The sequence below is a fragment of the Bos indicus genome, chromosome 11, assembly GCF_029378745.1.
Source record: "Bos indicus isolate NIAB-ARS_2022 breed Sahiwal x Tharparkar chromosome 11, NIAB-ARS_B.indTharparkar_mat_pri_1.0, whole genome shotgun sequence".
Lineage (NCBI taxonomy): Eukaryota > Metazoa > Chordata > Mammalia > Artiodactyla > Bovidae > Bos > Bos indicus.
Genome location: NC_091770.1, coordinates 2,723,123 through 2,739,279, shown reverse-complemented (window position 1 = coordinate 2,739,279; position 16,157 = coordinate 2,723,123). Strand labels below are relative to the sequence as shown.

Genomic DNA, 16,157 nt, shown 5'->3' with positions numbered 1-16,157 from the left:
TCAAGTCTAAATTAAAAAAAAAAAAAAAGAAAAAAAAACTAGGTAAAGATTTCTTAGGTGGTTTAGGCGCTGAATCATGTCTGACTCTTGCGACCCCATGGACTGTAGCCCGCCAGGCTCCTCTGTCAATGGGATTCTCCAGGCAAGAACACTGGAGTGGGCTGCCATTTCATGATACCAAAAGCATGATCCATAAAAAATGAGTAAAATGGAGTTCATCAAAATCTATTTCTGCTATATAAAAAATCCCGTTAAGATAAAAAAAATAAGCTACAGACTGGGAGAAAATATTTGCAAACCAAAAACCCAATCAAGCCTAGTAATTCTCAAAACTCAGCAGTAAAAGAACCAAACAATCTAACTGGAAAATGGACGAAAGACAAACAGACTTTTCTCAAAACTCAGCAGTAAAAGAACCAAACAATCTAACTGGAAAATGGACGAAAGACAAACAGACTTTTCACAAAGTGAAGTAAGCACATGAAAAAATACACGTTATGGAAATGCAAATAAAGTCCACAACGAGACAGCACTACACACTTACCAGGAGGGCTAAAATACTTGACAGCACCAAGTCCTGGGGAGGACATGGAAAAACTCAACACATTGCTGGTGGGAATGTAAAGTTGTACAGGTGCTCTGAAAAGGTTTGGCAGTTTCTTTTAAAACCTAAATATGCAATAACCATACAGACCTAGCAACTGCATGCCTAATCATTTACCTCAGGGAAAAGAAAACCAATGTTTGCGTCAAGAACCTGTGATGAATGTTCATAGCAGCTTTATTTGGAATAGCCAAAAACTGGAAACCACCCAGATGTCCTTAGACAGGACAGTGAGCCTGTGGTAGAATACCACACAGCAATCACAAAGCAACGATTGACTGACACGTGCAGGAGCCTGGAGGAGACTCCAGGACAATGTGCCAAGTGAGAAAAGCCAGTCCCAACACTTACATACCGTAGGATCCCATTTATACAACATTCTTGAAATGACAAAATTACAGAGATGATGTACAGATTAGTGGTTGCCAGGGATTGGGGATAGTGGCCAGAGGGGGTGGGTGTGGCGTTAAGAGCGTCCGTTGTCCGTTGTGGGGAGATCCTAGTGAGAACAGTTCTGCATCTAGACTGAAGTGGTGGTTACACAGACCTACATGTGATAAGATGCTACAGAACTACATACCCACATTGCACCAGAGGCAGATTCCTGGTTTTCATACTGTAGTCTAACTATGCAAGACAGTGTCGTCATGGAGGAAAACTGGAGGAAGGCTACATGGGATCTCTATCTTTGCAAGTTCCTATGAATCTGTCATTATTTCAAAGTAGAAAGTTACAGGAGAAAATAGGGGAAAAGGCAAGAGCTCTAAATGCAACTTGGTGTCCTGGGCTGGGTCCTGCAACAGAAAAGGACATTATGGAAAATTAGATAAAAGCCTAAGTGAAGTCTGTAATTTAGTTAATAGTTTTGTACCAATGTTAATTTTTTAATTTTGATAAGTGCACCAAGGTTATAGAAGATGTTAACATTCAGGTAAGCAGGCATGATCTGTGAATATAAAATAATTTTACAGAATAAAATCCTGATGCCTGGACTGAGTAAATCAGAACCCCTGGGTGGGTGGGCTGGGGGGAGCGGCCCAGGGAGCAGTATATTTGACTTGCCATGTGATTCCAACGTGCAGCCAAGGTTAACAAACACTCTTCTGCAGAGAGAAAAAATTTTCAAGTATCTATTTCCCACCTGGGTTTGCTCTTGGGAGAGAATTCCTTGAGAAGAGTTTCTAAGTGAGCATGCCACTGTTTTTGGCCTTCACGCCCACTGATCCTGGATAAGGACCCAAATGCCACTGAGAAAGGTTCCAGAAATCCTCCTGCCTCCCTCCCCGGGGTCCCCATGATGCCCCAGTTTCTGCGCAGCTAAAGCACCATGGAAGGTGGATGTAGGTAACCGGAAGACGACAAAAACGCCTTCTTGTTCCCACTTCTCTAAAGCCCCAGAGAGCTGGAACGGGAATGAAGCCAAGAGCTTAAAATGTTTCAGAGCTCTAAGAAAAACTTGTGATGTCACCTTTTTTCCCGAGAAAGGTGATGGGGGTCTACCTGGGCCACACCCAGCCCTGCCTCCCTTGCTGCTCTCTAGGCGCCTTCTAGCCACACAGCACCTCGGGGGCCACCGGCGACCCACTCGGATCCGACGACAGCGGACCAGGCACATCACAGCAGCCCTTCCCCTCACCTGTGACCTCCCTCTTCTTAACACGTGGAAAACGACAATACTGTTAGTGGTCACTGAGCCAGGCAGGTGGAGGCGCGGCAGGAAGGAGGGGCTCCTGAACCCCCCAGGGGCCAGTGTGCTCGCTCTGGGCTTGGGACAGGGCAGGAAAAGCCACCTCCATGGGAGGCAGCGGGCCTGGAGGGACACAGCTGCTTCCAGGTTTGGCACGTGGGACAGGCCAGGTGCGTGCTCCGAAGCATAGTGTCATAAGGGAAGCCAACAAGGTGGTTGTGGCCAAGGCCATGGATGTGAACCCCCAGCCCACAATGGTGCTCTTGGTTTGCTCAAGAAATGCTGCCAGCAGCAGAAGGTTGGCAAATAAAGCAGAGAGAGTACAGGTCACGGCCACAGGAAGGCAGTTACCGCGCTCACATCATGGCTTGGCCGGAAGAGGTATAAATACACTGTCACAGGGAGGCTGGCCCGGGGGACTGGAGATGACGCTGTTCCTTTCATTCCATTCGGAAGCAGACTTGGAGGGCTGGCCCCCACTGACCCCATGTTCTAGGGGTGGGGGCGCAGAACCTGCTGAAGGCTCCTGGCACTGATGTCTGGTTCGGAGGACAGCCAGGACCTGCATGTACAAGGCCATCTAAAACGTGGCCTGCAGGGGACGGGATGGGCTGGCAGGAAGCTGCTTTCCGGCTTGCTCCAGTTCCCCACGTGCTTGTCTGTTCCCCAGACCTGGGGCTGCCTGACAAGCAGCTAAACTCCCGGGTTCCGCCCGGGGCTCTCCTCGGCTGGGAGGCCGGGTCTGCTGTGGTTGGATCCTAGAGAGGAGAGGAGAGTCAGCGTTAGAGCATCAATCAAGGGAGTGGGTCCTATGAAATCAGGTGTAAATCCTCTTTAGGAAGGGAGTGGACGGGTGAGGCAGGGGAGCCTCAGGCCTCTTCGGGAGGCACTGAGGCAGAGCCGGGAGGATTTAGTTAGGAAAATGGTCAGCCTGGTCAGCCTCATGAGAGAAAACCACTGTGAGGACAGAGGCCATCACCGAGAGGCAGGGGAGGCAGGGCTGCTGCCCACAGGAGGCCAAGGCCACGCGGCCAGGCGGGAGACACCTGCCCTTGACAGCACACCTGGCGCCAGCAGGAATGGTCACTGCCAGGCCTCCTGCCTTCTAGGAAAATGACCCGAGAAGCAGCAACAAGGGACAGAAAGTGCCACTCATCCCTCACGGAGGAGAGCCTCCCTTCTGGGGGGAGAGGTCTGCAGGGCCCCGCCAGCAGCTAACAGGCTGGGGAAGGGAAGCAAAGAGGAGGTAAAGTAAAAGGAGAGATATTTACCTGGGGTGTTGTCTTAAACAAAAAATGCTCACTAGTCCACAGTCAATTATCAACTGCAGTTTCCAAATGTGCCAAAGAGGGAAAGGTCTACCGGGAAGGCTAGAGAGAGAGCAGAGGAAGAGGTGGGGAGGAGGGGAGAGAGAGAGGATGCGAGCTACGGAGCTGAACCCGCAGGGCGATCAGCAGCGCGGCTGAGGCGAAGCCACGAAGCCAGAGGGGCCTGGGCGGCTCAGCGCTGAGTGCGGCTCTCCCTGGCAACCCCGCTCAGGCAGCAATGGGCTTGGAGAGCTTCGCCAGAAAAGGCTCACACGTGAGAAAACTAAAACCAAAGGGCTCACATTCTGAAAAACAAAATCACCCTGGATTTCGAGACCTGAGTCTAAAGAGATGGTGTGAATTTCTGTGCAGGGGGTGTCTCACAAAATAAAAGAAGGTCACGGTGGGTAAACACGGGAGCGGGCTGAAGGGAACGAACGATCTGTTCATTCAGAAAGGGCTGCGACTGTGCCCGGCTCCAGGACCCAGTATAACCCAGGAGTCCTTCACCAGCACCAGACTCATGGAGTGGAGCCACAGCGAGGCCCGGGGTGGGCTCTGCCCCCGACATCTCAGGAAGCACCTGGCCATTACTGAAACATGTTTTCTTCCCAACTGTGGCTCCAGTAACCAGACCCATTTCCTGTGAGGCACCACAACCCACTGGCCAAGGGTGTGCCCAGGTTCTAAGCCAGAGTGCCTGTCTCTCCTGGGCTCCAAATCTCATCCGGAAAATGGGTGTAACAACTACCACTTCTGAGAGCTTTAGGGAAGTTATCTTAGCCAAGTCAGGACAGGGCGGGCTCTCAAAACAGTGCAAGGCACAGGCAGCCTTCAGGAAGATCTCGGTGTCCCCACTGGAGGGTGGGATGCGCTGGGGGGTGGAGCAAGGGGAGTCAGACCCCTGCAGGCCCCCTGCCTCTCCAAAGCCCCACAAACCCTGGCCCTCAGGGCCGCACCCGGGAGCTTCCTGAACAACCAGGCCAGGAGAGCTCTCTCACCTGTCCTGCCACGCCCACCCAAAGCCCCTAGCTTACAGACTCCTTTTTGCTTTCCCTTCTTACACAGTTAGGGTGGGGTTTCCCCTCTCCCCCCTGCAGAGTCCTCTTTCTCCTGCTCCCAGGGGAGTCCCACTGGAGGGGTACACTGAACAAACGCCTCAGCAGGTGCCCCTCTTGGTTCTGGGATGGGGTCTACTTGCCACCCAATCTCTGAGTCAGGCCCACTGGACCTAAATCTTCATTTTCCAGGCACTGTGCTGTGCTTAGTCATTCAGTTGTGTCTGACTCTTTGCAACCCCAAGGACTGTAGCCCACCACACCCCTCTGCCCGTGGGGGTTCCCAGGCAAGGATACTAGAGAGGGTGGTCAGGCCCTCCTCCAGGGGACCTTCCCTAAATGACCGATAGTGTGTCTGAATCCACCCTTACTCCCATTTAGCAACTAGGGCTGACCCTTAAACAACTCAGGTTTGAACTGCGTGGGTCCACTTACATGTGGGTTTCTTTCCGATAGTAAATACTAGAGCACTGCACAGGCCGTAGCTGACTGAATCTGTGGATGTGGAATTGCGGATACAGAAGACTGACCATGTGACAAGCAGAGATTTTCTACTGCACAGGGAACTGGCGCCCCTTACCATGTTATTCAAGGGTTAACTGTGTTCCCTAAATAAGCCAACCCCCACTGCAGGCCCCTGAGAGGAAATGCTGACCTATGCACTCTACTCAAAATGACAGCTGGCCTGTAGCTCAGTATTGTCCAAATTATTAAAAACACAAGAAGGGAGACAGAAAGGATGGGGAGATGAAAGGAGAAAGAACGGACGGAGGGCAGGGCGAGGCAGAGAGCAGGACCGTGTGTGTGCAGCCGGGAGGGCAGAGGGCACACTCACCCTGGGTCGACACTGCAGGACCCGGGCTTACCTGGGGCTGTGGCCGCCTTGTCACCGAGGAGCCTTGTCTGGCTGCCAGGGATGGCCAGAAGCTCTGTGTTCTCCGGGGTCTGTGGCAGCGCCTGGGCGCGGGTGGCCAGGAGTGCATTGAGGTACTGCAACCGAGTGACCTGGGGTGCAGGAAGCATTGCAACTCGTGCGGGCAGGCAGGCAAAGTGAGACGCAGGCCCACAGCAGCCCCTCCTGCCCTCCAGCACTCAAACTAGGGGTGGAGCCACAGCCTGCAGGACAAGGGGAGAGGAAGCGCCCGGGGCCACTGGCTACGGCGTTAAGGTCCCCAAGGACTCTGGGCGCCTAGGCCGCCAGCAGAAAGAGCGGCCAGGCAACCTGTCCTTCAGAGCAGCTACAAGGCTTTGCTCTGAGACTCAATCACGATTTAATCCATTTTAACGTGTGACCAGCCACTCTAGCCCTTGGGGACACAAAGCTCGTTAAAAGCCAGCACTAAGGAGCAACCCAGATGGTCACCTTGATGAACTGTAGGTCCGAGAGAGCCCTCACGGTGTAGTCGGGACAATACGCAGACAGGCAGGTGCCGTCAGTGGGCTCAGGCGGTGGGTCGTAGCGGAGGGACTGGAGCGAGGACACAGGGGACTGGTGAACTGCAGAAAGGACAGTTAGTGACGTCAGCTGTCAACGGGGGAGCGGCCAGGCCCTGCCCAGCCTCTGAGAGCCACCCTACTGATCACCCCAGCGAGGGAATGCAGCCCGGGACTCCGGACAGGAGGGCAAATGCGCTCCTCCGGGGACAGATTTGGCAGGGGTGGGAGGAACAGCAAAGACGAGGCCTGAAGAAACCCTGCCCTCCCCTCCACACAGCCAGGAGACAGTAAGGGCCAGCAGGTCCCCAGGCAGACCGCCCTGCAAGAGGGGCCTGGGGAGCCCCCAGAGTGCCCACCCACCCCCACCTCCAGCAACAAGAGGAGTGCCCAGCTTACCCGAGGATGGCGCTGTCAGGGCGGAAACCCCGTAGTAGGTGAAGGCCCCATTCTCGAACTTCAAGCCCTCCTTACCGATCTCCACCTCCACCCTGCCCTGGGAGGTGCAAGGAGAGAGGGAGGAAAAGTGGACAGGGAGAGGGGTGGACAGGTCACCCTTCCTGCCAGCAAAGAGCAGGAGGAGAGAGCATGGACCCCGCCTATCCAGGGGGCATGCACCTGGATGTTCCTCTTCCTACACCCTCCCCACATCCTGGGCAAGCGGTGGGCTGCAGGCCGGCTGGCACGTACCTGCAGGATGAGGATGAAGTAGTCCACCGGCCGGCTACGCTGGTACAGGTAGTGGTGGGAGGCCAGGCGGTTGCTCTCGTCAAACCGTACTTCCTGGTTGACGCTGGGATGCTTCAGCAAGTGCAGGAGGACCTTCTCAGAGACCCGCAGCGGGCTGAAGACGTCCACCTCTGCCCCACAGCGGGAAAGAGGGATGGGGACACTGTCCTCTGGGCCCAGCACAGCCTGTGTCAGCACACCACTGCCCGTCTCAGCTCCCCCAGCCTCCCCGACACCCACCGGATGCGGCTCTCTGTCGTCAGCAGAGGACAGCCACCCTCCGGTGAACCGAGATGGTGACAGGGCAGAAGAGAGGAACGCCAGAAACGGCAGGGGGCAGCGGGGTGAGCCAGAGAGCAGGGACGAGGCCCACCCCGGCTCTCACCTCGGGACAGGAAGCGCTGGGTGGCCAAGAGCAGCTGAGGTGAGATTTTCACTTTACAGTCGTCATCAGACACCTTAAACAAGGAGAACTCCTCTTTCTGCCTGAGAGGGGCGTTCAGAGATGGAGGCTTCTTCTTCACTATGGTGTCTCCTGGGGTGGGGTGAAGAGGGCCTGCTGAGGCGCCAGGAGCTCTCCACCAACACCACCGGACAGAGGGGTTTGCTGCCGCTCCCGCCTCCAAGGCCTTGGGGCTCCTGCGGGAATGGCGTCAGGACCCCAGGCCCTGTCCCTGGCACCGCTGCTTTGCCGGAACCTGCCTTGCCACCCCCACCAGGCCAATGATCCAGTACCCGTGTCAGAGGGGCAGCGGCCTGCGTTCCAGGGATGGCCTGAGAAGTAGCAGAAAGGCCTGCTTCCCTCCTTGAAGTTGGGAGCAGATAATGCAGACGTAACAGCAAAAAGCTTACATAAAACAGCAGCCCCCCTCCAGGAAGCGTGAGTATGAGCATCACTCGTGCCAAACAGCCGCTGATCTGCAGACCCCGTGCCTATGGCTGTCTGAGGAGCCGAACCGAGACGTCGCATTTGGGGAACAGGCACACGGGTAAAGAGATTCACGTGCAAACTCACAGGGGCGGGCAGCTAGTTTTCTGGGGCCCCTGTGAGTCCCCACCAAGCACGGGCTGTGTTTGCCCTGCAGACTGCAGCCACTTGAGAGGCAGGCCCTCCTAAGACACAACCACAGGCCCCAAGATCATCTGGTTGGGGAAGAACCTCTCGGCAGTAAAGCTGGGGGTTCTTTGAGAACTTCTATAACGTACAACAGCACAAGAGGCCTTGCAAGGAAGAGGAAGACTGGGCAGCGCCCATTCGGGCCAGAGCCTGGTCCAGTGCCGGGACTGCAAAGCCACCAGTGGGACAGTCAGCCACAGGTGAGCCCCGCCTCCAGCGAGAGGCAATCCCAGCCCCTGCAGGGGTAAGGCCACGGGCCTGGGGACGTGACAGCTCTGCCCCGAGATCCAGCCCCGCTTCCATCAACATGGGCACCTCCAGCCTCTGATATACACGTCTCCGTAAACTTGAGACCAGATGAGCTGGAAACACACAGACGCCCGGACTCACGGTAGTCTTCAGACTCGTCCAGGATCTCGGACTTGATGATCTCTTCGATGACGTCCTCCAGGGTGACCAGGCCCAGCACCTCGTAGAAGGGGTCACCTTCGCCCTCGTTGTTCACCTTCTGCACGATGGCCAGGTGGGACTTCCCTGCAGGGAGAGGACGCTAACATTACAGCTTGCTGGAGGCCTCTTGTTTTCCCTCGTCCCGACTGACAAGCCCACCAGAAGGACGGAAGCCGATTTGTGTTCCCACGACGCACCATGCATCAGGAGAGATTATTCCTAGATTCTCACTACCTAACTTTCCAAGTGCCTGTGAGGATTAAATCTCAGACCCCACATCCACCTGCCCAAGGACCCCCAGGCAGCGGCACAGCTGGAGTCACCCCAGGTCTGCGTGACTCCACGCTGCAAACATGGTTTAGCCAAGGAGGCGTCTGGACCAGAACAGACATGGTAATGAGCAGCTGGACTGAGGACACAGGGCCCTGACGCCAGAGACGCCGGCTCCCCAGGGACCATCTGGACGCAGGAGCCAAGGGGGCCACGTCGGAAGTCTCCAAGGGAAGCGTCCCCAATTCTGAACGCTGCCCTCTGTTCTCACGAAAGTCACGCAGGGGTATGAAGACAGTGGTAACCTGGGCAGTTAGAGCCCAAACTGTGTGGAGGAAGAGCATGAGGCTGTGACTCTCATCCTTCCTCCTCAGGTCAGGCAGCTGCTCATTTAAAGAGAAAACGTAAGCTCGAGAGAAGCCCAGCCTCAGAATGCTGGGGACTGTTGCGGAAACCTCAAGAATTTACTCTGCTTCAGCTAAGTGCTTTCCCTCTATAAGCCTGTTATTGTTGTTCTTCAGTCACTAAGTTGTGTGACCCCATGGACGGTAGCCCGCCAGGGTCCTCTGTCCATGGCAAGAATACTGGAGTGGGGTGCCATTTTGTTCTTCAGGGGATCTTCCCAACCCAGGGACTGAACCCACAACTCCTACACTGGCAGGTGGATTTTTTTTTTTTTACCACTGAGACACCAGGGAAGCTATAAACCTTTATGCCTACCCAAAACAAATAGAATGCAAGGCAAAATTTTTGAGTAGCTGTATTAAAAAATATAAAAAGAAATGAAATTAATAATATATTATGATGAACTCAGTACAGTCAAAATATCACAAAATGCAATCAGCATAAACACATGAATAGATACTTTGCCTTTGGGGGGTACTAGGTCTTGGAAATCTGCTCTGTGTTCGGTACTCACTGCACACCTCAACCTCAATTCAGACTGGTGACCTTTCAAGAACTTAGCAGCCACAGGTGGGTACTGACTACTGGCCCAGGCTGTGCAGATCTGGGTACAAGAACTGGAGCAAACTCATCTCAGCCATGCCTTTTGTCACTAGTGAAAAAAGCGCAGGGTAGAGGCTGGCCTGGACTTGCACACAAAGGTGTGCTTGCTTCAAGAATCTTCTGGCAAAGCAGAAAGGCAAGTTCACGTCTGTGTGTGAATCCTACTTTACATGCCCTGGGTTCAGTGCCAATGCAGGGGACCGGGTTCAGAAGCACATTCTTTGGAAGCATCATGCCCTGCCTCATTCTTTCAGCATCTATGCTCCACGCTCCTCCCCAGCCCATTCCCCTGCCCCCAGTAATCAGATATAGGAAGACCTCTGCTCCCAAGCCAGAGAAGGCAATGGCACTCCACTCCAGGACTCTTGCCTGGAAAATCCCATGGACGGGAGAGCCTGGTAGGCTGCAGTCCATGGGGTCTCAAAGAGTCGGACACGACTGAGCGACTTCGCTTTCACTTTTCATTTTCATGCATTGGAGAAGGAAATGGCAACCCACTCCAGTGTTCTTGCCTGGAGAATCCCAGGGACGGGAGAGCCTGGTGGGCTGCCGTCTATGGGGTCGCGCAGAGTCGGACACGACTGAAGCGACTTAGCAGCAGCAGCAGCTGCTGCTCCAAAGCTGGATGGAATGAAACTGTCCAGAGTCAACCAAAAGCTATTACTACTAGACCACTAACCAGATGGTCAAGAAAGGAATAAGGGACTTCCCTAATGGTGCAGTGGTAAAGAAATCCACCTGCCAATGCAAGGGTTCAATCCCTGGTCCAGGAATATCCCACATGCTGCAGGGCAAATAAGCCTGTCTACTGAGCCTGCAGGCCTTGAGCCCATGCTCCACAATTAGAGAAGCCACCGCATCGAGGAGCCCAAGTACCACAGCGAAGACCAAGCGCAACCAAAACTGAATAAATAATTTTAAAAAACATATGAAGTAAAAAAAGAAAAAAAAAAACTTCAAACCACTATACATATATAAAAACAACACAATGAACTCAATTTTTTTAAAAAAAGGAATGAGGCTGTAAAAGAATAAAAAGATCACATTTACTGTATTTCATCAAATCCAAGACATCATCAATTATGAGACTAGACAGATGTTAAAATGCAAAAAAATCATGCATCTGAGAAATGATGAGATGCAGTACAGGCCTACATGGTTCAATGTGCTTCAAAGACACTGCGTTTTTTTACAAATGCAAGGTTTATGGCATCCCTTCATTGAGCAAGCCTGCTGGCACCATTTGTCCAAGAGCATCTGTTCAGTGCCTGTGTCCCATTTCGGTCATTTTTGCTGATTTTCAAGCCTTTTCACTGTAATAACAAGATATAACAAGATATAACAGTGTCTGTTGTGGCGATCTGTGATGTTCCACTGTAATAACAAGATATAACAAGATATAACAGTGTCTGCTGTGGCGATCTGTGATGTTCCACTGTAACTATTTTGTTGTTGTTGGGGGGCACCACCAACTGCTTCTCCATCTTCGGCTGCAAAGGATAGAATCTATCTGATTTCAGTGTTGACCACCTGCTGATGTCCATGTGTAGAGTCTTCTCTTGTGTTATTGGAAGAGGGTGTTGCTATGACCAGTGTGTTCTCTTGGCAGAACTCTGTTAGGCTTTGCCCTGCTTCATTCTGTACACCAAGGCCAAATTTGCCAGTTACTCCAGGTGTTTCTTGACTTTCTACTTTTGCATTCCAGTCCCCTATAATGAAAAGGACATCTTTTTGGGGTGTTAGTTCTAGAAGGTCTTGTAGGTCTTCATAGAACCGTTCAACTTCAGCTTCTTCAGCATTACTGGTCAGGGCATAGACTTAGATTACCGTGATACTGAATGGTTTGCCTTGGACAAACAGAAATAATTCTGTCGTTTTTGAGATTGCATCCAAGTACTGCATTTCGGAATCTTTTGTTGACCATGATGGCTACTCCATTTCTTCTAAGGGATTCCTGCCCCCAATAGTAGATATAATGGTCATGAGTTAAATTCACCCATTCCAGTCCATTTCAGTTCGCTGATTCCTAGAATGTCGATGTTCACTCTTGCCATCTCCTGTCTGACCACTTCCAATTTGCCTTGATTCATGGACCTAACATTCCGGGTTCCTATGCAATATTGGTCTTTACAGCATCGAACCTTGCTTCTATCACCAGTCCCATCCACAACTGGGTGTTCTTTTTGCTTTGGCTCCATCCCTTCATTCTTTCTGGAGTTATTTCTCCACTGATCTCCAGTAGCATATAGAGCACATTCTGACCTGGGGAGTTCATCTTTCAGGGTCCTATCTTTTTGCCTTTTCATACTGTTCATAGGGTTCTCGAGGCAAGAATACTGAAGTGGTTTGCCATTCTCTTCTCCAGTGGACCACATTCTGGCAGATCTCTCCACCACAACCCTACACATGCTTAGTTTCATCAAAACTAGTTTCACATGTAGGTAGCCCTACACAGCTTAGTTTCATCAAAAAAGCAACAGAGTTCCAAAAAAACATCTATTTCTGTTTTATTGACTATGCCAAAGCCTTTGACTGTGTGGATCACAATAAACTGTGGAAAATTCTGAAAGAGATGGGAATACCAGACCACCTGACCTGCCTCTTGAAAAACCTATATGCAGGTCAGGAAGCAACAGTTAGAACTGGACATGGAACAACAGACTGGTTCCAAATAGGAAAAGGAGTACGTCAAGGCTGTATATTGTCACCCTGCTTATTTAACTTCTATGCAGAGTACACCGTAAGAAATGCTGGGCTGGATAAAGCACAAGCTGGAATCAAGATTGCCGGAAGAAATATCAATAACCTCAGATACGCAGATGACACCACCCTTATGGCAGAAATTGAAGAACTAAACAGCCTCTTGGTGAAAGTGAAAGAAGAGAGTGAAAAAGTTGGCTTAAAGCTCAACATTCAGAAAACTAAGATTATGGCATCTGGTCCCAACACTTCATGGCAAATAGATGGGGAAACAGAGGAAACAGTGGCTGACTATTTTTCTAGGCTGCAGATGGTGACTGCAGCCATGAAATTAAAAGACGCTTGCTCCTTGGAAGGAAAGTAATGACCAACCTAGATGGCATATTCGAAAGCAGAGACATTGACAACAAAGGTCCATCTAGTCAAGGCTATGGTTTTTCCAGCAGTCATGTATGGATGTGAGAGTTGGACTCTAAAGAAAGCTGATCGCCGAAGAATTGATGCTTTTGAACTGTGGTGTTGGAGAAGACTCTTGAGAGTCCCTTGGACTATAAGGAGATCCAACCAGTCCATCCTAAAGGAGATCAGTCCTGGGTGTTCACTGGAGGGACTGATGTTGAAGCTGAAACTCCAATACTTTAGCCACCTGATGCGAAGAGCTGACTCATTTGAGACAGGCCAGAAGTTAGGCCTCGTGCATCAAACAGCCAAGTCATGAGAGCAAAGAATCAGTTCTTGAAGGAAATTAAAAGAGCTACTCCCTCAAAATAAACACAAACAAGCATATAAATAAATGCAGTACTCAGAGGGCAAGAGGAGCAGGGGACGACAAGGATGAAATGGCTGGATGTCATTACTGGCTCAATGGACATGAGTTTGAGCGTGCATCAAACAGCCAAGTCATGAGAGCAAAGAATCAGTTCTTGAAGGAAATTAAAAGAGCTACTCCCTCAAAATAAACACAAACAAGCATATAAATAAATGCAGTACTCAGAGGGCAAGAGGAGCAGGGGACGACAAGGATGAAATGGCTGGATGTCATTACTGGCTCAATGGACATGAGTTTGAGCAAACTCCGGGAGATGATGAAGAACAGCAAAGCCCAGCATGTTGCAGTTCACGGGGTCACAAAGACTGAGACACGACTGAGCGACTGAACAACTCAATGAACACGTGAATGACAAGAAAACCAAACAGTCTTATTGCTAATATGGAGAAAGTCTGAGTGGTCTGGAGAGAAGATCAAACCAGCCACAACCTGTTGTCAATTCTATCAAGGCTGGGACAGGTGAGGAAGCTATAGACAAAAATTTTGAAGTTAGCAGAGATCAGTTCATGAGGTTTAAGGAGCACTGACTCCATAACATAGAAAGTGTAAGGTGAAGCAGCAAGTGCTGATGTAGAAGCTGTACCAAGTTACCCAAAAGAGCTAGCTCAGATCATTAATGAAGGTGGCTACACTAAAAAAACAGATGTTCAGTGTAGACAAAACAGCCTTCTATTGGAAGAAGATACCATGAAGAACTTCACAGTCAGAGAGGAGAGGTCAAGACCTGGTTTCAAAGTGTCAAAGGACAGGCTGACCCTCTTGTCAGGGGGAAAGTTATGACCAACCTAGATAGCATATTGAAAAGCAGAGACATTACTTTGCCAACAAAGGTTCGTCTAGGCAAGGCTATGGTTTTTCCAGTGGTCACGTACAGATGTGAGAGTTGGACTGTGAAGAAAGCTGAGCACCAAAGAATTGATGCTTTTGAACTGTTGGGTTGGAGAAGACTCTTGAGAGTCCCTTGGACTGCAAGGAGATCCAACCAGTCCATTCTAAAGGAGATCAGCCCTGGGTGTTCTTTGGAAGGAGTGATGCTAAAGCTGAAACTCCAGTACTTTGGCCACCTCATGTGAAGAGTTGACTCACTGAAAAAGACTCTGATGCTGGGAGGGATTGGGGGCAGGAGGAAAAGGGGACGACAGAGGATGAGATGGCTGGATGGCATCACTGACTCGATGGACGTGAGTTTGAGTGAACTCCGGGAGTTGGTGATGGATAGGGAGGCCTGGTGTGCTGCGATTCATGGGGTCGCAAAGAGTCGGACACAACTGAGCAACTGAACTGAACTGAATTGAATGCAGTTAGCAGGCGACTTCAGGTTGAAACCAGTGCTCACTGACCATTCCTAAAATCCTAGGGCCTATGCAAACTACACTAAATCTACTCTGCCTGTGCTCTACAAATGGAATAATAAAGCCTGAATGACAACACGTCATTTTACAATGTGGTTTACTGAATATTTTAAGCCCAGTTGAGACCTACTGCTTAGAAAAAAGATTCTTTTCAAAGTAGTTCTGCTCACTGACAATCTGGTCACCAAAGAGCTCTGATGGAGATGTCCAACAAGGTGAATGTTATTTTCATGCCTACTAACACATCATCATACTGCGGCCCACAGATGAAGGAGGAAGTTCAACTTTCAAGTCTTATTATTTAACAACTACATTTCATAAGGCCATAGCTGTCATAGATAAGATTTCTCTAATGAATCGGGGCAAAGTCAACTGAAAATATTCTGGAAAACATTCATCATTCAAGAAGCTATTAAGAACATTCATGATTCATGAAAAGAAGTCAAAATATCAATACTAACAGGAGTTTGGAAGAAGATGATTCCAACCTTCAAGGATGACTTTGAGGGGTTCAAGACTTCACTAGAGGAAGTAACTGCACATGTGGGACCAGCAAGAGAATGGGAATTAGAAGTGGAGCCTGAAGAGTGACTGAATTGCTGCCATCTTGTGGTAAAACTTCAACAGATGAGGAGCTGCTTCTCATAGATGAGGAAAGAAAGCAGTTTCCTGAGATGGACGCTATTCATGTTAAAGGTGTTGCAAAGACTGTTGAAATGGCAAGAAGAGATTTAGAACATTCTACAAAGTTACCTGATAAGGGCTGGCAGAGTTGAGAGGACACACTCCCAATCTGGAAGAATGTCTACCGTGGGTAAAACACTACCAAACGTTTCTGCTGCCTGCTAGAGAGAGACTGCTGGTGAAAGGAAGGGTTCATTGATGTGGCAAACATCACTGTAGTCTTATTTTAAGAAACGGCCACAATGGAGTATTCAGTTCAGTTCAGTCGCTCAGTTGTGTCCGACTCTTTGCGACCCCATGAATCGCAGCACACCAGGCCTCCCTGTCCATCACCAACTCCCAGAGTTCACTCAAATTCACGTCCATCAAGTCAGTGATGCCATCCAGCCATCTCATCCTCTGTCGTCCCCTTTTCCTCCTGTCCCCAATCCCTCCCAGCATCAGTCTTTTTCAATGAGTCAACTCTTCTCATGAGGTGGCCAAAGTATTGGAGTTTCAGCTTTCGCATCATTCCTTCCAAACAACACCCAGGGCTGATCTCCTTTAGAATGGACTGGTTGGATCTCCTTGCAGTCCAAAGGACTCTCAATAGTCTTCTCCAACACCACAGTTCAAAAGCATCAATTCTTTGGCGCTCAGCTTTCTTCACAGTCCAACTCTCACATCCATACATGACCACAGGAAAAACCATAGCCTTGACTAGACGGACCTTTGTTAGCAAATTAATGTCTCTGCTTTTGAATATGCTACCTAGGTTGGTCATAACTTTTCTTCCAAGGAGTAAGCATCTTTTAATTTCATGGCTGCAGTCACCATCTGCAGTGATTTTGGAGCCCCCCAAAATAAAGTCTGACACTGTTTCCACTGTTTCCCCATCTATTTGCCATGAAGTGATGGGACCAGATGCCAGGATCTTCGTTTTCTGAAT

The 16,157-nt window shown here is 50.3% G+C and overlaps 1 protein-coding gene across 2 annotated transcripts in view; it reads right to left on the bottom strand.

Annotated features, from left to right (window-relative positions):
• Window positions 1–763: 763 nt before the first annotated feature.
• The window catches only part of CNNM3 (cyclin and CBS domain divalent metal cation transport mediator 3), a 33,737-nt gene continuing 18,343 nt past the window's right edge, over window positions 764–16,157 (bottom strand). The window contains exons 2-9 of one of the 2 annotated variants that reach the window (XM_070798221.1): window positions 8,327–8,470; window positions 7,205–7,354; window positions 6,781–6,950; window positions 6,490–6,586; window positions 6,020–6,153; window positions 5,523–5,661; window positions 3,563–3,661; window positions 764–3,049 (exon numbers count right to left, since the gene is read on the bottom strand). In XM_070798221.1, the coding sequence (XP_070654322.1) occupies window positions 3,612–3,661; window positions 5,523–5,661; window positions 6,020–6,153; window positions 6,490–6,586; window positions 6,781–6,950; window positions 7,205–7,354; window positions 8,327–8,470 (884 nt within the window). In that variant the 3' untranslated portion in view covers window positions 764–3,049; window positions 3,563–3,611. The remainder of the gene's footprint in view (window positions 3,050–3,562; window positions 3,662–5,522; window positions 5,662–6,019; window positions 6,154–6,489; window positions 6,587–6,780; window positions 6,951–7,204; window positions 7,355–8,326; window positions 8,471–16,157) is intronic. The other variant, XM_070798220.1, reaches the window with a different exon arrangement.